At 33.1% G+C, this 22,842-nt stretch overlaps 3 protein-coding genes across 3 annotated transcripts in view; all 3 read left to right on the plus strand.

Annotated features, from left to right (window-relative positions):
- LOC137831492 (uncharacterized protein At5g43822-like) overlaps window positions 1-22,842 on the plus strand; it is an 81,475-nt gene that overhangs the window by 4,770 nt on the left and 53,863 nt on the right. The window contains exon 2 of the mRNA XM_068639186.1: window positions 14,528-14,540. The gene's annotated coding sequence lies outside the window, so the exon portion shown is untranslated. The remainder of the gene's footprint in view (window positions 1-14,527; window positions 14,541-22,842) is intronic.
- LOC137831489 (mitogen-activated protein kinase kinase kinase 17-like) lies at window positions 7,212-8,687 on the plus strand. Its single transcript, XM_068639178.1, has one exon. It carries the CDS (start codon window positions 7,245-7,247, stop codon window positions 8,577-8,579), a length of 1,335 nt encoding a protein of 444 aa, XP_068495279.1. The 5' UTR covers window positions 7,212-7,244; the 3' UTR covers window positions 8,580-8,687.
- LOC137831486 (clathrin heavy chain 1-like) lies at window positions 8,810-21,733 on the plus strand. Its single transcript, XM_068639173.1, has 30 exons — window positions 8,810-9,230; window positions 9,335-9,539; window positions 9,625-9,713; window positions 9,826-9,904; window positions 10,039-10,166; window positions 12,820-12,918; window positions 13,014-13,122; window positions 13,413-13,492; window positions 13,569-13,796; window positions 13,883-13,948; window positions 14,541-14,657; window positions 14,800-14,997; window positions 15,194-15,310; window positions 15,442-15,501; window positions 15,801-15,887; window positions 16,264-16,347; window positions 16,451-16,585; window positions 16,689-16,751; window positions 16,840-16,944; window positions 17,043-17,155; window positions 17,271-17,523; window positions 17,601-17,737; window positions 17,815-18,093; window positions 18,185-19,187; window positions 19,419-19,904; window positions 20,020-20,190; window positions 20,311-20,496; window positions 20,690-20,812; window positions 20,895-21,005; window positions 21,090-21,733. The coding sequence occupies exons 1-30, from the start codon at window positions 9,189-9,191 to the stop codon at window positions 21,288-21,290; spliced, it is 5,154 nt and encodes a 1,717-aa protein (XP_068495274.1). The 5' UTR covers window positions 8,810-9,188; the 3' UTR covers window positions 21,291-21,733.

Here is a 22,842-nt window from a genome sequence, read left to right on the forward strand (position 1 = left end):
TATATAAAGAGAATTTATCTTTAAATTAATTTTTTTTAAGTACACAGTTTTTTTTTATCTTATTAATTTATTTAATTTTATTTTTAAAATTTTAAAATTATAAGAAGAGACATTTCGTATTTTTAAGAAAAAAGAAACAGATTTTCATAAAGAATTACTTAAAAATAAAATTATTTTTTTAATTTTTTAAAACTAATATTATGGTCATTTTAACTTGTTTTCTTTTCTTCTTTTCTTTCTATAATTCTAAATCAAAGTTCTCTTATTCATGTTTTCTTTTTTCTCTCTCAAATTCTTTCTCTTTTAAGGATTTTATTTTTCTTTACTTCAAAATTAAAGTTCTGCTTCACTGGTATGTTTGTTGAATCCTCTATATTCAATATTTTCAGGTTGAAAAAAATTGTTTCACAGTGAGAAATTGAATTTCGTGCAGAATTTATGTTTCTGATGTTACTGAAGTAAGTTAAGATTGTAGAATCTAAATTCAATTTTTTAAATTTTTTATATAGGATTTTTGTTATCATAATTGGTTCACAATCACAAGTATTAAACAATGCTAAAATTGTTAAGAACCATAAAACATGGTAAAACACATAAGTGAAATTTTTCATCAAAAGTATATATGTAAAATCTTACTAACATAATCTTTGGTAAGATTATTTTATATCAAATTTCTGAATTATTGTCAGTATTATTATAAAAGTTACACCTCCATTATTATTATTTCAAAACATGAGTTTACTTGGTAAACAAATCCCAAATGTTTCACCTCTCAACCCAATTCAAAAAATAAAAAAATAAAAAATCCACGCACAACTAGGAAAAAAAACTAATAACCAAATAAGAAAGACCCACACAAGATTAATTGATAATTGATGGGAGAGAAACAATGTATAACTTTTTCATTCTCTTTTTTAATTTTTTTTCTAAAATAATAATAACAAAATCAAAATAATATCTTGTGCCCATTTCTATATGTTTTATTTTTGCTCTCTTTCCTTTCTCATCATCTCAAACTTTCGTTACAACTTTATTCAATTTTTTAAAAAAAGTTTTTTTTTGTCATATTTGATTACTTTTTAATTTTTATTATATTTGATTACATGAAGAACAGGATTTTAAGAATATACTATTTAAAATATTACAGTTTTTTTTTATAAATTAATTGCAAACACGGTTTAATTGTGAATACGATTTAAAGTATATAATGATACATAAAATTAACACTCAAGTTAAAAATAGGGCGTGTAAGTGTAAAAAGTAATTAATACCCGTCAATCACTAAAGGGAAATTTTAGATTATAATAACGTCTGTCGGAAAGATTATTTGAACTTTAAAAAAAGTAGTAGACATTATTGAAATGATAAGATAATTTGGTTGATATACTTCAACTGGTTTTTTTAAGAAATCTGAATGATTTAATTTTTAATTTGAATGTTATAAGAAAATTTATTTATGAAATTGAAATGGGTGGAGATCGAAATAAGAATGAGAATAACATATAGGTAATTGGTGTGTGGTTCAATTTAGTATGTGAAATGGTTTCGGAGTGGATAAATTTTTTATTTTTATTTTTAATTAGATAATTTTACTTCTTAATAAATAAAAAATAATTTTTTTTATATTTTAAAATAACTATATAATTTCTTTTTTTAGAAATAACGGCTATAAAACATTTTAATACTATTTTTTACAAAATTATATGCATATATCTATATATTAAATTATACAATTTTTTAATTAATTATTTATAAAAATAATTAAATTACAAAATTAAATATATTTTAATTTAATAAAAATACAAATACACGTACGTTTTTACTAGTATTAATGATATTAATAAAGATAATATTAATAATATTAATATTTTTAATAATATTATTGTTATAATAATAATATTAATAATATTATTATTGGAACATCCCTAAATTTATTTATATATAATAATATATTATGCATGTAATATCTCATTAACATCTAAATATATATATAAATATCTCATATTGTATCTCAAAATATAGGGATTTTAATATATACACAAAATATTAGAAACCAAACATTCAAAATAAGAACATTTCATCATCTAACAGCTCAGTGAAGAACTTTATCACCTTAAATTTTATATGTTCCTATGTAAACTAACACAATCATCACAGATCAAAGAAAACAAACACAAAATAAAAAACATGGTAAGCCAGTCATTTTTAGGAATTCTAATATAAATTTAACTTTTAATAATAAGTATAATTCATTAAATTCTCATAATTTGTACAAAGTCATCAATTGTCTATCAAATTCATCATCTACATTACTCTTGTCATATTTCTAGTGACTCACATACTCATACACTTGACTCTACTCTCGGAAGACTTGTGTATTAAAATTAGCATCCAGAGACCTACACTTCAATGAACCCCATTCGACTCTCACCAACTAAGTAACTAATAACTTCATCTATGTAAATTGCATTATATCAGTAGAGTTAGAATCGTCTTATTCACAGAACACTCACAAATCAATACACCCTAATAATAATCTCAACACGGTATTTCCTTTCTTGAAAATACTATATCTTGATCAAACTTTCACATCATTTCATACCTCATGTAGCACATCTATACATTTAATCACATCATATTTTAAACTTTTCTAAACAATCCAAATATCTCAAAATTCACTTAAACATATAATTAAGTTCCTTTAACCATATTTAAAAATAAAATTTAGAATTTTCACTTAAAAACAATAAGCAATAATAAACTAGGTTTTCATAAGCAAAACTAAAAATTTAACTTTTTTTTACATAGGGTATAGGTTGAGGGAAAATTTACTCGCTTGGGTGATACCCATCATTGCTTAAGTAAAAAATCTCTTGCTTGAGCGAGATCCAACCCGAGAGCACCCATAATTCATCCTAGATCTCATTTGAGCGAGATTCCTTCTCGCTTGAGCTAAAAGGGACACGAGAACACCTCATTTTTCATTTTATACTCGCTTGAGCGAGAATTGTCTCACCTGAACAAGATAAGGAGAAACATTTGCATAAACTTGTTATATTACTCCTGTTATATTGATGAACTAAATTGTCATTCAACTCATAATTTTAATAATCTACACATTAAAAATGACAGACCTTATACATATATACTTTCTAAATCAAACATCGTCTAAAATCAAACAACCAATTTCCATCAAATATCACATTTTAAGTAATTCAACAAACTATTCAAATACAATTCAACTTATTTATATTACCATTCAAACACTTTCAATTCTCAATCACAACACTTTCAATAACTTATTGACCTTAAAATCAATATATAATATTCAAAATCAAACATTTCAGTCAATATATTACTTTACTCTTTAAAATAGACAATCCTGCAAGAAATTTTGAGACTGGTGATCACGTCACCCTCACATCCAGATCTTCTAGCCTAAGGTTCTATTGAAAATTTAAAACTAGCTTCCCTTAGCTGAACTTAAGCAGATGCTCACTAAGAGCTCAAAATCTACCAAAAACTTAAAGGTAATTAACCTGCACCACAAAGTCTTGATTAAAAATCTAACCATATCTCTAGGATATTGAGCTAACAAAGATTCACATTGAAGCTAAAAGTGTCACATGCAAAACATAGATAGAGACAACTTAACAAATTCAAAATTTGACTCAAAGAGAAAAGCAAAAAAGAACTTATTCTATTAGAGATTCTGATCAGGCAGTTCCTTAATCCTCGTTGTTAGGAGTCTATTGGAGAACTTTGGTCGTCAAACTGATGAGTGAGGAGGTTAAAATTTTAGACAAAAGGAAGAAGAAAGAAAAAAAAACTTCTAAAGATATGGTGATTATTTTAAAATATAACATGAATAACTGAATTTTATATTTATATGTTCTTTTCATTTTAATAATAAAATATTTATATGTTATTTAAAATATACGACTTCTAGCCTAACATTATTTTCTAGATGTTACAATTATTATTAATATGATTGCTAATATTAATATTCACAATAACTTGTTGCTAATTTGATTATTTATAATTAATTAAGGAGAAGGTAAATTATATATATATATATATATATATATATATATATAATGCATTCACAACAACAAGTCATTGTTCATGTCATAGAGATTAAAATTGATAAAATACAATATAAGTAGCAATAAAATGATAAGTTGTTTAAAAATTTATATTTGAGAAGTTTAGGATTAGTTGTCACCCATTATACTCTTCTGTAACCTTATTATCTCATATATACATTGATTAGTCCTTTAGTATATTATTAAGGATGAAATTGAGTCACTTTTAATTTCTCGATAATGAAATTCTAAGTATTTTCCCAACAATATCAATTCCTTACACATTAAAGGGAAATTTGCAATAGAAATCATTTTTAAAATAATGATCTAAAAATACCCTCTTACTTAATTGTCACGTTACTATTTTTCAAAATTAATATTTAAAATATTCTTTTTCTTAAATAATGTTGTGTCATATAACTTAATCTTATCCTATTACACAATTGAATATGACATTTTACAACTATTTAAATTGTAATTACCTTATTGAAACCTTCATCGATTAACTGGTTGTTTAAAATGCAACCATGATATCTTTTTTCTAGGTGGTGGATAAAAATTTCACCCGTTAATTTCGTAAACTATATATAACTTTGATCCTTTATAATTCTTAATCCACAACTTTAGTCCCTTTATTTTTGTTTTCCACAGATTATTGCGTCACACAACATGCAAGTCAAAGTCATTAAGCACTTTACTCAACCCTCCTAACAACAACCTCATCCAAACCAAGTATGTATATCATACTTTTCCTAGTGCATATTCCAAACATATTCCATGTTATTTTCTTCTCCTTTTCGAACTCACGTGAAAGCCAAAATAAATGATAATCCAAATCATTATTAAATGGTTACTTACATAAGTTATTGAATGGAATCTAATGAAGTTCGTTTTCAAACTTTGTTTTCCTTTTGGATTTATAGTTTTTGTGTCAAAAGGCATGTTGTGTGGATGACCCTTTCCCCTTGGTTTCTCTTTCCCCCTGCGTAACGTTGTAGTTCATTGTTTAATAATGTTTTGGGTCAATTCATTCTGAATGTCATTTCCAAGCACCCACACCATGACAAGTGGCGCAATTACAGTACTTTTAAGCCACTCAACTTGAGTTTGCATGCACAAACCAATTAGCGCAAATAAAAACAAAATCATAGAAGGGCATGCTTATCTCCCTCAGTTACTACTTTTATTATAATTTGTCAAGAGGGAAAATAGGAACCTTGAGTGCTCCATAATGCCATCTACAAGGCTAAAAAAATACATGAAATTGGTTCAAATCAAAGCCATATTTAATGTTCTAAAACAATAATATTTTATGATGACAGGAAAAGTAAGTAAAGAGTGATACCGAGAAGCAAAAGTAGTGTTCCAATAACGTTGTCCAGGAGAAACAGAGAAGAGAAGGTGTATGATGCATCCTGGTTCAGATCTTAAAAAAGATACGAGTAGATTTTGGGACCTCGCCTAAAAATTAAAGTATCCACATGCACCAAAATTCTCATAAAAAATATTTTTGAACTTTGTGTGGCTAAGAGCAACAAGCATAATGGGATGGGCATCTTCTCTACTAGCCTCACTTGCCCACTTCTCTTTTACTGTCTTCTGTTCCATTCCCTTTGCCAAAACCACAAAACACCACATTCCTCACTGTAGCCACATCTTCTAATTCATACATAACATTCTTTACAATAAGGAACAAAATTTAATTCACTTCTCAATCTCGGTGGTTTTACTTTTTTTTTTTTGTAATTTGGGTTTTGATAGTTATAACTTCATTTATTTAGATTATAGTTCCTATAATTCTATCATATTTAGGTTCATTTTTCTTAATACTGTTGATTTCAAATATTACTTCTTGAATGGTACTTGACGTATTGTTGATGGAGTGGAGGCTGAAATAAATATATAGAAACTAAAAAGTTAAATCAATTAATGATAGAAATTAAAATTAACTATGAGAAAAAAAGGTGTTTAAGTCAAATAGCAAATATTTATCTGATTATTTATGCATCGATTATCATCCATAATAATTTCAACTAGAACTTTATCATTCTTTTTATCAATTAAGGTATATGTTATGTTTTGTTTTTATCAAATTAGGTTAATTACAAAAATTAGTTAAATTTTAAAAAATTATTGAAATGAATAAGTCGTATTATTTATAGCTAAATTTTATTAAAATTGTGTCATTTTAATACTATTTCAATTTAAATATATTAAAATCATGTCACAACATAACTTTTCCACAATTAAATCATACCAATATAATACAACTTATTTAAATAAAATTATCTCAAGATAACACGACTTATCTATTTTTATAATTTTAAAATTTTATTAATTTCAATAATTAACTTATAAAATTATTATATTTTAATATAAAAAAATATCAAATTCTTGATTTATGTTATACAGAAACAATATTAAATATATATAATAAAACTCATGAAACTTTAAAAACAAGTGAAATAATATACTTTCAAAAGTTTTTTTTTTTTCATTAGAACACATAATTAATCACATCTTATCACTCAAATAGATAGTTATACTCTTTCATGATAAATGCCTTTCTTCTATCTTGATAAACTTAAATTAGTTTAAATTACTTTAATAATTTAAATGACAATTAAGCTTTTATCTAAATAATTTATCTAACAAAAGTGATAACTCACCTAATTATGTTCCAAATATAGTGAATCCAATCTGGTTAAAATACAATGAAGGTCTCAATCTAGATCCTAAGCTAAATTTAGTTCAAATACATGGTTTTGGCTCTAGTTAATTCCAAATCAACTAGCTTAAATGAGTGCTATTGGATAAGCATCTCACAATCTTATTTTTGTATGCATACCATTAATAACAAATAATTAAACCACAAAAGAAGTAAAATGGGAAAAGTTCTTCAAACTCGAATAATAAAATGGATAACGATTAAAACACCCACAAAACAAAAACTCTTCCTTCCCTCTCTGTCACCACAACACACCATTTACGTCACTTCTTGCGACTACTTTCGTTAATTATCCACTTCCATTAATTCCACGTAGGACCCAAAATAAAGAAAAAAGGAACAAAATATATACGTTTTAGTGCAGGACCAAACAGCAAACACTCACTCCACTATATATACTCTCAAATGCACACTCAAAAACGCACTCTAAAATGGTTTCTACTTGGGTAAGAGGCAAGTGCATAGGTAAGGGCGCGTTTGGCACCATCAGCGTCGCGCTTCGAAAGCTTGAGGCTCAAACGCAAATTTTCGCGGTGAAGTCCGTGGATATTAAAACGGGTCTTCCGGGTCAGCTCGAAGCGTTGGAGAACGAGATTCGGATCCTCCAACGCATGTCCTCGCCGCACGTGGTAACCTTTCTCGGTGAAGACACCACGTCCGAGAGGCGGAACCTTCACATGGAGTATATGCCAGGTGGCACTCTCGCTGACCTGGACGCCGACGTGGAAGAGTATTTGGTGAGACAATACACGTGGTGCTTGGTGAGTGCTCTGAAGCACGTGCACGCAAACGGCGTCGTTCACTGCGACGTGAAGGGGAAGAACGTCCTTATTGGAGACGGAGCCAGCGGCTGCAGCTGCAAGCTCGCCGACTTCGGATCGGCGATGGAGTTCGACGGTGAAGGTCTCCCGGCGGCTTCGCCGCGCGGGAGTCCGCTGTGGATGGCGCCGGAAGTGATACGGCGGGAGTGTCAGGGTCCGGCATCGGACGTTTGGTCGTTAGGTTGCACGGTGATCGAGATGCTCACCGGAAAGCCGCCGTGGGAGGGGAACGCCGTCGACGCGCTCAGTCGAATTGGCTTCTCCGGCGAGGTGCCGGGGTTTCCGCGCCGGTTATCGGAGCTCGGCCGGGATTTTCTGGAGAAGTGTTTGAGGTGGGAGCCGCGGCGGCGGTGGAGCTGCGATCAGCTGCTGGAGCATCCTTTTCTGTTACCGTGTGGTGTGATCGTGGAATCTTCGCCTCGGTGCGTTCTCGACCGAGTTGACTCGGAGTTCGCTGAGTTCGACGAAGAAGATGAGGAAGAAGAAGAAACAATGAGAATTGAAAACGAAAATTTGGCGAGGGATAGAATTGGAAATTTGGCGATGAGCGTAGGGGTAGACTGGGAAACGCAAGGATGGGTGATGGTGAGGGAATTGGCTTTCGATGCGGAACCGGTGGCGGGAGACAGTTCTGAGGACGTTAGAGAAGGGATAATTTTGGAAAGTTTTGAGTTTTCGAGGGTAGAACGGGGAATTCAGGTAGGGACAAATTCGGAATGTACAAGATTGGAAAAGAAAATGGAAAAAATTGGAATGTGGAGTTTGAGTGGGAGGGAAAATGTTGATAAGAAAAAAAGAATGATAATGAAAATGAAGATTTACAAGTTGTACTGTAAATTATTGAAATCACATTGTTTGTTTTTGAAGCATTTAATCATATATTTATGTTTTGGTGTTATTGGGTGGATTAATTTTGATGGTATTATGAGTAAAGTATATTTGTAATCAATCGAGCACAACGCATGCATGACGCAACCATGCAAAGCAAGGAAACATCGATGAGGTTGGGATATTTGCGTGACCATCTACATAACTCAAACAATGTAGTTAGAGAAAAGAAAAGAAAAGAAAATAAGATAAAAACCTCATTTTAACTGGACCTTAGATGAAGGCTTTCTAGCCATTAATTGGGATCAGACACTCTTGCTTGTCCACACGTTATCCACAAGATACTCGAACACACCACGAAATGATCAATGACAACAGTCGTTAACAAAAATTAAAATCATCATTCGCAATTAATTAATTTACTAATGTCTAAATGGATGGCCTGGGCCTACCAGGCCCAAGGCCCACCTCTTCCTCCATCTTTCAGGAATCAAAAACAGCAAAAACAATTTTAGAAAGGATCCTTCCATTGTTCCATTTCCATTTCCATTTTCATTTCCACCTCGTTCGTTGTGGTGTGTTCCTTTCTGTTCCTTCCACACATTCTCCTTATTCTTCTCTCCCTCCCCTTTCTCTCTCTGTCTCTCTCTGCACTGCTTCAGATCTCGCAGCGCGCCACTAACACACCATCTCTCACTTTCGAATTCCCTTGGATCCACGCCCGCCATGGCCGCGAACGCCCCCATCGCCATGCGCGAAGCCTTAACGGTCCGCGTTCCCACACTATCCCGTCGTTTTTCCCGCAATGCCTCGCTGCATTGTCCATTTTCTCCTCGTTTTCTGACTCTCCGATACGTTCGTCGTTTTTGCAGTTGGGAAGCGTCGGCATCAACCCGCAGTTTATCACCTTCACGCACGTCACCATGGAGTCGGACAAGTACATTTGCGTCAGGGAAACCGCGCCGCAGAACAGCGTCGTCATGATCGACATGGCCATGCCCATGCAACCGCTCCGACGCCCAATCACCGCTGATTCCGCTCTCATGAACCCTAACGCCAGAATTCTCGCGCTTAAAGGTAACCACTCGCTGTCCGATTGCTTTACGTGATAGTGCGACGATTCCAATTCGATCAACGAATGTGACGGTTGTTCTCCGTGCAGCTCAAGTTCCGGGCACTACTCAGGATCATTTGCAAGTGTTTAACATTGAAACGAAAGCGAAGATGAAATCGTATCAAATGAGCCAACAGGTGAGGATTTGTAATTTTTTTCAAGATTTTGATTGTCGCACAATCTGTCAGTTTTTATCAATTAATTAGTTTATTAATGGAGATGTTCTTTATTTTCCTCAATTTCCTTTAGGTTGTGTTTTGGAAGTGGATAACTCCAAAGACGCTAGGCGTAGTGACTCAGTCATCCGTGTATCACTGGTCAATTGAAGGTAATGTAGTGCTGTATCATTTTACTGCTTTCTGTATGAGTTGGACTGCGGGTTATCTTATGCTCTCTTTTTGTTCTATTGATGGACTTTTTTTGGGCTGTGAGTTTAATGTTTTTATGGTTTCTCTTATCTAGGTGATGGTGAGCCGGTGAAGGTGTTTGACCGGACAGCTAATTTGGCGAATAATCAGATTATCAATTACCGTTGTGATCCTACGGAAAAGTGGTTGGTTTTGATTGGAATTGCCCCTGGTTCTTCTGAGGTATGCGTTTTTTTTCCTCTTACAACGTCTAGACCTTGCCCTTAGCAATTCCCCTTGTCTTATTCTTGTATTTGTTGTCAGCTTGCTGTCACTAATAAGATGCAAAATTTGTCAATTTAATTTCATAGGCTGGTTGTGAGTATTTGAAGGAAGACATTATAATAGTTTCTAATATAGTCAATGAGGTGCTATCGTTATACAATCACCTGTGTAGAGATTTTAACAATTGCAAGGTTGTAAGGAAAAATACAAAACCTACAGTTGGGTAAATTTTGATATTTTGATTTGGATTATAATGGATGAAGGCCCCTTAATGAGTTTTGGATTGTTTGAAAATGTATGTAAATTCAAAAATCAAATCCATTCATGCCCCATTTAATAAATAATCCAATCTATATATTTAATTTTTTATAGAAATATACTATATTTAAGAATTCATTTATACCTTTTTCACCCATCAAAGTTTCTGTTTAAAAACTTGTCTGTTCTTGTCTGGAATTTTGTTTTTTGCCACTTAATTTTCCTGTTAGGTTAAAGCTTAGGTTGCTTAGTTTACTTTGTTTTTTCTGTTTGCGAGAAATGCTACATATTAAGTGAAGGTTTGTCACTGTTTATTAAGAATCGTATTTCTGGATATTGCAATGGCTTTAGTACTGTAACACACTGTAAATTGTGGCCTGGTGGTGCCCATGCTTGGTATGAATTATTTTAGAGTTTGGTTCAAATATGTTAGCAAAATTCTCATACACACAACACAAACATATATATATATATATATATATATATATGTGTGTGTGTGTGTGTGTGTGTAGACGAAAGATACTTTTTTATTAACAGCTGCATAAACACGTTTTTTTATTAAGAATTGTATTTGTATACTGCAATGGCTCTAGTGCTGTAACATACTATAAATTCTGGCCTTGTTCCAATCCTCATTATGAGTTACTTTTGGTAGATTTGAGGAATTTGTCCAAATATGATAAGAAAATTCTCATATATATATGTATATATATATGTGTGTGTGTGTGTGTGTGTAATGTACACTGTGAGGAAGTCATTTTATATGAGTTTGGGTCATATACATGGAAGGTCCAAATTAAAAGTTTTTTACAGTCTCGTTGCTTAAACAATTCATATGACTGTTTATAATAATTACATGACTTTTGGGTATCTTGATTGTTCATGATAAGATTTAATGATTTTATTTGTCTCATAAAAAGGCCTTTTTTACTAGATACATGCCACACACACATATAACATTTTTTAAGGGGGTTAGATGAAGACATACTAACCCTTAGATCTTACATGAATGATTGGATTAAAACAATTATATGATATGAGTTTTTTTAACAAGTCATGACTTTTTTAAGTGGTCACTTGACTTCAATTTTGACCATTCATGTATGGGTTCCATATAACCCAAATTTACTCCTCTTTGCACATAAAAATGTCTCTTTCTAAGCACATCTGTGTGGGGCTGTATGGAATGCATTTAGTGAGAGAAGTAATAGTATCATACGGTGAGAGGTGGGGAAGAAATAACAATCATTCATGAACATAGTTAAGATTAAATTGTGAAGTCGTGTGACTTTTTTAAGTAGTCACGTAACCTTTTTAAGTAGTCACTTGATCATTGTTTATGTTCGGGAAAGATTACTAGTAGGAAATTAAGCTGATTTTGGGATAAAAAACTGTTTGCAATTTTAGTTGGATGTTAAGGATAATGGTTGAAATTTGTTAAACATTTTTTTTTCTGAAAAAATCAGCTATTTACCTTGTAAGCTTCGTACTCATTTTTTTTATGTAAAAGCGGACTTTTGTTGCTTCTAAACGATTTTAATTATTTTGAAACTATTTTTCAGCAAATTTACCCAACCAGAAACTGATTGTGATTATAACATTAGTATATAATATATTATACATACATATAACTGATCATTGAAATGATTCTATTTTCACAACTATCCCAAAACAACTTTTAATCTTAACCATCTATTTATGATCTAAATCTAGTTCTCTTGTACTACTGAGAAATAAGGACTATAAATCTGGGCCTATATACATGTGATTTACAATTACACACAGAAGCTGTCAAGAGACACAACATATTAATACTTCCTACTGTTAATTGTTAATGGTTTAGTCATTTAGTTTTACCTCCATTGTCTTTATTTCTGGTTGGTACTAGATTAAGATAAATAAATGTCAAAGTTTTCCTGATGAAATAAACAAGTCCTTGATTTTAATTATTCAATTGATGGTTCAAATTTTATATTTTCCTGAATACTTTTAATTTTTTGTATTATTTTTTACTTCTATTTAGTATGTATATTGGATACATTTTAGAAGGTTTTCCTTGCTATGTGTTGTAAATGTGAAGGTTTATAACTTAGGTTTAGGGTTACTCATGCTTTTCAATATTTTTGTCAAATGTCATCCTCCTTCAACTTTTTTCAATGCCTTATTAATGACAAAATGTTTTACAGAAATTAATGTTTTAAACTTATATTGTATGATTACAATTTTTTCTGTTGCTTTTTATATGAGAGGGGGATTAGTGAATGACCATCACTTCATATTTTTTATTGCTAATGATCAATTCTTCTGAAATTATTATTTGTTGAGTGATAGTATTTTGTTTTGTTGGTTACAGAGACCACAACTTGTGAAAGGAAATATGCAACTCTTCTCTGTGGATCAACAGCGGAGCCAGGCTCTTGAAGCACATGCTGCATCATTTGCCACATTTAGAGTAATTCTGTCTTCTTTGTGATTAGTTATTATGTATTTCAGCTGTTTGGCTTGTAGATTGAATACTGTTTGATATTTTTACTTTGAAACATGTAGGTACCTGGCAATGATAAGGATTCAACTCTTATTTGTTTTGCATCCAAGAGCATGAATGCTGGGCAGGTTGCATCAAAGATGCATGTCATTGAACTTGGCGCCCAGCCAGGTATAAGCATGTCTATATTTTTCCTTTATCAGCCAATAGACACGTCACCGCTCATTAGTATATAAACCCTAAATCCTAAATCTTAAAGAAAAATAAATTTTCAATATCAATTTAAGTTGTTAATAGAAGAGGAGATTATAGTATATAAAGTGATTAATAAGTTGAATAGGAGATAAACAACAGAAGATGTAATTATGGGGCTTCAATAGAGTGTCTGCTATTTGTAGTATATGTTCTTGCTACTTATGCCTTACTGGCTACCTTCTGGTATATGTGGCATTGGTTATCAGGCAAGCCATCTTTTTCAAAAAAACAAGCAGATCTCTTCTTCCCTCCAGACTTTGCTGATGACTTCCCTGTATCAATGCAGGTATAAGTGTAGACTTTATGATTCTCTATTTCCCAATAAACATTATGTTGAATATCTGACTTGTTTCATTGTGCAGATTTCAAATAAGTATGGTTTGATATATGTTATCACAAAACTTGGTCTTTTATTTGTCTATGATCTCGAGACTGCCACTGCAGTTTATAGAAATCGAATCAGCCCCGATCCAATATTTTTGACAGCAGAAGCCTCAACAGCAGGGGGCTTTTATGCTATAAATAGACGTGGCCAGGTGTTGCTTGCTACTGTGAATGAAGCAACCATCGTACCTTTTGTTAGTGGCCAGGTATTTATTGCTTTGTATCACGTTTTTGGCTCAGCGGACAGCTCTTTTTCTATCTACTTTTAATTTTTTGCTTGTATTTTTGACAGTTAAATAATTTGGAACTTGCTGTTAGTCTTGCTAAAAGAGGAAACCTCCCTGGTGCAGAAGAATTGGTAACTTGTGCTGCATATGATAATTTTATACTTCTATCTGTATTTTTAAAGTTCATGAACTCCATGCATTTAATTTTAAATTAGCTGACATTTTATTAACTGATGGATACTTGACTAGAAGATTTATGTTTGTATGCTTTTGTCTCAGTAGATTGTAGTTGTCATAAAAGTATTTCAGATGTGTCATCTAGAGTATCAACAAGACGACAATTAGCACAAGAGTGTGAGATGATGAGGAAAAATGATATTGTTTCTGTAGCATTTGTTTGGATATATGTTTTATTTTTTGACAGAATACCAGAATGAACAGGTAACAGTTTGTAAGCTGTAATTACTTGAGGCCCGAGGGGATCTTGATTAGAAGTATGTGCTGAGAAGTATAATGTTGATGTGAACATGGCAACTGTAACTTTTTATCCACTTCTGATTCAAAGACCATAAACTGGAGTTATTTTGGCATACATTTTTCTCGAACTATAATTCTTTTCTTCCTTGTTGATTTGATAGGAGGGAGGGAAGCTTGAGTTTCTTTTCAATTTTAAAGTTTATTTATTTTTACCCATTGTTGTTATGCTTGTCTTTTTTCTCTCAGGTTGTTAAGCGTTTTCAAGAATTATTTGCTCAGACCAAATATAAAGAAGCTGCAGAGCTTGCTGCACAATCACCACAAGGAGTACTTCGAACTCCTGATACTGTTGCTAAATTTCAGGTGTTTTATGCATCGAAATGCTGTTCCATTAATATTTCTTGGTTTTGTTAAGTTACCAAATTAGGGGTATGCATAATCACATTAATATATCGATATGCTCTTTATCTTAAGTTTTGTGTTGCCTTTGTTAATTTGCTTTCAGAGTGTACCTGTACAAGCTGGGCAAACGCCACCGCTGTTGCAATACTTTGGAACTCTGTTAACCATGGGAAAACTCAATACTTTTGAGTCACTGGAACTGTCACGACTTGTTGTAAATCAGAACAAAAAGAATCTTTTGGAAAATTGGCTGGCAGAGGATAAACTTGAATGCAGTGAGGAGCTTGGTGACCTTGTGAAGGTCCTGACAGAAATTTAATGTGTTATCTGTTTTTCATTTGAACTTATTTATTAATTTTATTTTATTGATGGTTTGGGGAAGAAAAATCCAAATTGTCTATTCCTTTTAAAGAAACTCATGGATCTGTTCCCTGATTTGTGTTTTGCACTTGTTTCCTTTGTTTTTCCTAATTTTTATGAGGCTTGCATATATGCAGACAGTGGATAATGATCTTGCTTTGAAAATTTATATCAAAGCTAGAGCAACACCGAAAGTTGTTGCAGCTTTTGCAGAGAGGAGGGAATTTGACAAGATCCTGATATATTCAAAGCAGGTAATTTTTTTTATTAGTTTAGTAGAATCATAAAACTATAGGTGTTGTTATTAAATGTTAGTATGTCTTTTGTTAGTTTTTTTACCACTACTATCTTTGTAATGCCATTCTTCTCTGTTCCTTTGATGAAGGTTGGATACACACCTGATTATATGTTCCTTCTTCAAACAATTTTACGAACAGACCCCCAGGTGAGAAGGTTTTGTCTGAACAACCATCTGATTCAATTTTATCTCTGACTTGCTTGACCTTCATGATGTACTTTATTTTGTTCGGAAGTCCGAGCATAGCTTGCTTAAAGTAGCATCACCTAATGAATGATAGTTAATGCATCCAAATGGAAATGGTTTCCTCATGCTTATGTTGCTTTCATTTTAAGAATATTTTCATACTGCTATTCTACACTCAAATCTAAATTGTTTATTTTTCTAGCATCCATATTTTTTTTGGGTTTATGTATATAGAATAATTCAAAACTTTTTTATTGCAGGGTGCTGTAAATTTTGCTCTGATGATGTCTCAAATGGAAGGAGGATGCCCAATTGACTACAACACAATCACTGATCTATTTCTTCAGGTTTACTTGCAGTTTACCCTTTGGATTTTCATGATACTTTGTTCTTTGGGTTCTCTTTATTTATTATTCAGTTGCAATTTTCAAAGACAGTATCATGTACATTCTTGTTTCCCTTGAATCTCACTGCGTTCATCCTGTATCGTTTTTGAAAATTTAAAATGAAAAATAATTATTATTATGTGAAAACAAATCTTCCTTGAAGTTGATTTTGATAAGGCTTTTTGATAACTTTCTTGCTTAGGCTAGTATGTTTTCCTCTAACTTATTCAACTAAAAATAATTTGTTTAAACTTTAATGTAGGAACCAATTTCATGCTCTTTTTGGTTATTTGTGAATTGGAACTCTTGTTTATATATTTCTTCTGTTACTTTCTAGAGGAATTTAATCCGTGAGGCAACGGCCTTTTTGTTGGATGTGCTGAAGCCAAACCTTCCTGAACATGGATATCTTCAAACAAAGGTTCTTTTATTTTATGTTTCATTATCACTGTCCCTGAACTGGATGGTGATATATATGGATTTTTTTATAAATAAAATCATATTTTTCTATGTGTTATACTTAGGTTTTGGAAATTAATCTGGTAACCTTTCCAAATGTCGCTGATGCTATATTGGCCAATGGCATGTTCAGTCATTATGATCGCCCACGTATTGGACAACTATGTGAAAAGGCTGGCCTTTTCATTCGGGCTCTTCAGGTTTCTTTGCTTCTTAAGTTCTGATGGCAGTATAATGTTCTCGCATTAGAATATATCCTGGGCCTTGTCTGTGTATCCTGAACCTTGTCTGTGTATTATGCAGCATTATTCTGAGTTGCCAGACATCAAACGTGTCATTGTGAATACACATGCCATTGAGCCACAGGTTTTAATTGCAATTTCTCAAATGATCCAATCTGTCTTAAAATTGTTTGATATTCTGATTTCTTACCGTATAAAATGATGTATTTCAGGCATTAGTTGAGTTTTTTGGTACCCTTTCTCGAGAATGGGCACTAGAGTGTATGAAAGATCTTTTACTTGTCAATCTTAGGGGCAATCTTCAAATAATTGTTCAGGTACTGTTTCTGGATAATGTTGCCGCAAGACTTGTTTTTTTTCTTCTTGAATTCCATAATTAATTTCTCTGAGAATCTTACTGGTACATGATTTGCAGACTGCTAAGGAATATTCTGAACAGCTGGGTGTTGAGGCATGCATTAAACTATTTGAGCAGTTCAAATCCTATGAGGGACTATACTTTTTCTTGGGTGCATACTTGAGCTCTAGGTATTTCTTTCTTATTGGGGATGGAACATGACTTCAGTTTACTCTTCGGCCAGCTTCCCTGTTCTAGTGTTTGCTTTTTAATTTATTATAATTGTTTTTTTTTTGTCTTGTAAAGTGAGGATCCTGACATTCACTTCAAGTACATTGAGGCTGCTGCTAAAACTGGACAAATTAAGGAGGTTGAGCGTGTGACCAGGGAATCAAACTTTTATGATGCTGAGAAGACAAAGAATTTTCTTATGGAGGCCAAGCTTCCTGATGCACGACCATTGATTAATGTCTGTGATCGTTTTGGATTTGTTCCAGATCTCACCCATTATCTTTATACTAGCAACATGCTTCGATATATTGAAGGTTATGTTCAAAAGGTAAATATGGGTGTCCTTCAAATCTTTCTTTGCAAATTTTAGAACCATGACCAAAACTTTGTACTTCTTGCTCTTAGGTCAATCCTGGAAATGCTCCTCTAGTTGTTGGACAGTTGTTAGATGATGAATGCCCTGAAGATTTTATTAAAGGTCTTATACTTTCAGTTCGTTCTCTTCTGCCAGTTGAGCCTTTAGTTGAAGAATGTGAGAAGAGGTGTGCTAGCTTTATCTCTATCTTTCATCTGCAATATCAAATTCATGTTGACTTCTAATATAAATTCTTATGCATAGGAATCGTCTCCGCTTGCTTACTCAATTCTTGGAGCATCTTGTAAGTGAAGGAAGCCAGGATGTGCATGTACATAATGCTCTGGGTAAAATCATTATTGACAGCAACAACAATCCTGAGCATTTTCTCACAACCAATCCATATTACGATTCTCGTGTTGTTGGTAAATATTGTGAAAAGCGGGATCCTACCCTTGCTGTTGTTGCTTACCGGAGAGGGCAATGTGATGATGAGCTTGTTAATGTTACTAATAAAAACTCCTTGTTCAAACTCCAAGCTAGGTGCGTACTTTGACCTTTATCAGGAAGTTTTCATTGTATTCCATAATGCTACTAGTCTGAGACACTCATGTTATTTTCTGATGTGTGTCAGATATGTTGTTGAAAGGATGGACTCTGACCTCTGGGAGAAAGTTCTTAATCCTGAGAATGAGTTTAGAAGACAGTTGATTGATCAAGTGGTGTCCACTGCTTTGCCTGAAAGCAAGAGTCCAGAGCAAGTTTCTGCTGCGGTGAAAGCTTTTATGACTGCCGATCTTCCACATGAGTTGATTGAGCTTCTTGAAAAGATTGTGCTACAAAATTCTGCATTTAGTGGAAATTTTAATCTGCAAAATTTGCTGATCCTTACTGCAATCAAGGCAGATCCTTCAAGAGTTATGGATTACATTAATAGGTTGGACAACTTTGATGGACCTGCAGTAGGGGAGGTAGCTGTGGAAGCACAACTATATGAAGAGGCATTTGCTATTTTCAAGAAATTTAATTTGAATGTTCAAGCTGTTAATGTCTTGCTGGATAACCTCCAAACTATTGATCGTGCTGTGGAGTTTGCTTTTCGGGTTGAGGAAGATGCTGTTTGGAGCCAGGTGGCTAAAGCCCAACTTAGAGAAGGCTTAGTGAGTGATGCAATTGAGTCCTTCATTCGTGCAGACGATTCAACTCATTTCTTAGAGGTTATTAAGGCTTCTGAAGATGCAGATGTATACCATGACCTGGTGAAGTATCTTCTCATGGTTAGGCAGAAGACCAAAGAGCCCAAGGTGGACAGTGAGCTCATTTATGCTTATGCTAAGATTGACCGTCTTGGAGAAATTGAAGAGTTTATACTGATGCCAAATGTTGCCAATTTACCAAATGTTGGAGACCGCTTGTATGATGAGACATTGTATGAGGCTGCAAAAATTATATTTGCTTTTATTTCTAACTGGGCTAAGTTGGCAGTCACATTGGTGAAGCTTAAACAGTTCCAAGGAGCTGTTGATGCTGCCAGGAAAGCAAACAGTTCAAAAACATGGAAGGAAGTCTGTTTTGCGTGTGTTGATGCTGAGGAATTCCGCTTAGCTCAGATTTGTGGTCTCAATGTCATCATTCAGGTGACATCATTTTCTAGTTTATATTTTAACATTTGGAATTTCTACTTGTATGGAATGATTGCCCCGTCCTCACTCAAAAAAACTGCACTGATGCCCCCTCCCTTCCTCATAATGGAAATCCTTTAAAAGGATCTACTAGCAAAGTACTAAAAATAAGTGACAAAAACAATTGATTTCTTTGTCTAACCTTTTTGCTGCTCTCTGACTACTTACTATCTGCTATATATGAAGGTGGATGATTTGGAGGAGGTTAGCGAGTTTTATCAGAACAGAGGATGCTTCAACGAACTCATATCTTTAATGGAAAGTGGGTTAGGATTGGAGCGTGCACATATGGGTATCTTTACTGAGTTGGGAGTTCTATATGCAAGATATCGAGAGGAGAAGCTAATGGAACACATTAAGTTATTCTCAACTCGGCTTAACATTCCAAAGCTTATTCGGGCATGTGATGAACAGCAGCATTGGAAAGAACTCACTTACCTATTCATCCAATATGATGAGTTTGATAATGCTGCAACCACTGTCATGAATCACTCTCCAGAAGCATGGGACCACATGCAATTCAAAGATGTTATAGTTAAAGTTGCAAGTGTAGAGCTCTACTATAAGGCTGTTCACTTCTACTTACAAGAGCATCCAGATGTAATAAATGATATGTTAAATGTGATTGCTCTTCGTGTGGACCATACTCGTGTAGTAGATATCATGCGGAAGGTCTGCAATTTTTATACCCTCTTTACAGCTTCAATCTTATTTAGTGATGTAACTTACTGGTTTCAAATGTCATTCTGTAATAATATTGCTTGTTGCTTGGATTTTTTATTGTTAGGCTGGCCACCTTAGATTAGTTAAGCCGTACATGGTTGCAGTTCAAAGCAACAATGTATCTGCTGTCAATGAAGCTCTGAATGAAATTTATGTTGAGGAAGAGGACTATGACAGACTTCGAGAATCAATAGATCTGCATGACAACTTTGATCAGATAGGTCTTGCACAGAAGGTGAATCTCCTTATTTCTTGTCTTATTTTGACAATTAGCAAAATTTGAGATCATAATGTTACTGGGAAATTTACCATTTTCAAATTATCACTGATTGAGATCAACAATGAGCATGTGCAGATTGAGAAGCATGAACTTCTTGAGATGAGGCGTGTTGCTGCATACATTTACAAGAAAGCAGGAAGATGGAAGCTATCCATTGCTCTGTCAAAGAAAGACAATCTTTACAAGGACTGTATGGAAACATGCTCTCAGTCTGGTGATCGTGAACTCTCAGAAGATTTGCTTATCTACTTTATTGAGAAGGTGTTTATCTGTTGTCCTTTTTTTTTAAAATATCCAACTCTGGTAATATAAGATTAGATACAAACTAAGCCCCTTTTGGTGCCAGTGTGCAGTTTGACCCCTGCTTCAGTTAGAAATAATTTTGCTGCTCCCTTTTTCATTTCCAGCACCAGTTCTTTTGTCTTAATTAACAAAGGGAATATATTGATTTCAGGGAAAGAAAGAGTGTTTTGCATCATGCCTCTTTGTCTGTTATGATATTATCCGGCCAGATGTTGCTCTTGAGCTAGCTTGGATGAACAACATGATTGATTTTGCTTTCCCATATCTCTTACAGGTATGCTTTTGTTTGTGGCTCTGGTATAATTATATTCATCAACAGACGTAGTTAACCATTTTAAATATTTTTTTGCTTGAAGTTTATTAGAGAGTATACTAGCAAGATGGACGAGCTTATCAAGGACAAAATTGAAGCACAAAACGAGGAGAAAGCTAAGGAAAAGGAGGAGAAGAATGTGATTGCTCAGCAGGTAACCCTTTTCCGAACCTCCTTTTACGGACAATCATATTGTTTATGTGATCATTAAATTAACAGTGTTTTCAATAATCTCCAGAATATGTATGCCCAGTTGCTACCGCTTGCTTTGCCGGCACCTCCAATGCCAGGAATGGGTGGAGGTTATGCCCCTTCCCCACCTCCAATGTCTGGAATGGGTGGAGGCTATGCCCCTTCCCCACCTCCACCACCTATGGGTGGAATGGGGATGCCACCAATGCCTCCTTTTGGCATGCCTCCAATGGGGGGCGGCTACTAATACCCCAATCCACATCAATGGAGAGAATTTTGCGATTTTTTTTACTGGTGAAGCTAGATAGTTTAGAATATCTCATTTTTTGCATTCAAGGTAACTATTTCTTAGGGTTAAAGAATTTCACGTGGTGGCACCAAGCATCATCCTTCAAGCCTAGCCTAGCCTGATACTACTTCCCAATGATTGCGGCTTTCTACAATGAAACTTTTCTGCACTACTTATTTCTTTTCCGATTGTGTCCTTTTGAGGCATTGGCTTGTTGCGACCTGTATAGTTTATTTTCTCTAATTATTTGTTTTCGTAGTTGTGAAGTCATAAATGTTTATTGATTAGGACTTAAAGTTCTTGTTCTTAGTATATAGACTTTCATATAATATTTTAAATGATCTCTTACTGTATGTTGGTTTCATTCTTTCAATGATATAAATTAGCCCATAATTTTTTAATTCGATTCCATAAATCTTGAATGTTCTAAACTAATCCATTTTAGTTTCAGCTCCTTTTTTGGATACCCATGCTATTAATTAGTTGCAGCACTTAAAATCTGAAGTTTAGTCATTACTTTTGACGAACCCTTCAGAGACCTTTGTTTGAGAAACAGTGTTTGGCATAATACGAAAGGTTGGTGCGTTATTGCCACTTAATTCACAGTGGAGTAAAGACGAGTGCTAATTGGCTGTATACTGGGCTTTTTCTTTGATGGAAAATAAAATAGGTAATGTTTAGATTAAAGACAAGGGAGAACAAAAAAAGTAAACAGATTGTAATCAACTGAGGGAGAACAAGGACCGGATAATTGATTTGCATACTATACGTGGACGTCACTTATCAAAAGAAAATGAAGATAATCAACTAATGATTGAAGATATATTGAGCCTGTCATCATGGATTCATACGAACCCATAAGTAATCCTGATTTAAATTTGTCTGAATAGAGCAAATCTAGATAGTAAATAAAATTACGGATGTTTTCCCCAAAATAAACCAAATTAAAAAAAGAAAACTTCAAATTGACCTCTCCACACTTTATTTCCAAAACTATAGTGTGCAAGCTTAAAATTTGATTTTCAGAAAATCGAATTCTTAATTTTGAATAATAGAAGCTGAATTCAAACTTGTTTTTTATTCTATTTAACTTTTTTTATCTATTTTTGAAAGGGAGGAATTTTAAGAAAATGTAATAAATATAATTTTGGATTTCTGAAAAATAAAATAAATATAGCATTTTTAAAATAAATATTATTTCGGGTTGTATAAATAAATGTGACATAAATTTTTATTAATTTAATTATTTTTTCAATTATCTATGATAATTAATTTTAACTTTTTGATGTTGAAAAATATCTGAAATGAGGTTTTAAAAATCAATAATAATAAGTCTTAAGAGTTTGTTATCGTAGTAAAATTGTTCTGTAATAAAATTCCAACAAATGGATGATAAAGTTGAAGTTTTCATTCTAATACTTTAATTTTTAAAAAATTCTTTGAAATAAAATTAAAAATTAAAAATTTCAAATATTTTATTCACACCAAATTAAATTAACATTAATTTTTA

Source organism: Phaseolus vulgaris, chromosome 6 (genome assembly GCF_000499845.2).
Source record: "Phaseolus vulgaris cultivar G19833 chromosome 6, P. vulgaris v2.0, whole genome shotgun sequence".
Taxonomy (NCBI): domain Eukaryota; kingdom Viridiplantae; phylum Streptophyta; class Magnoliopsida; order Fabales; family Fabaceae; genus Phaseolus; species Phaseolus vulgaris.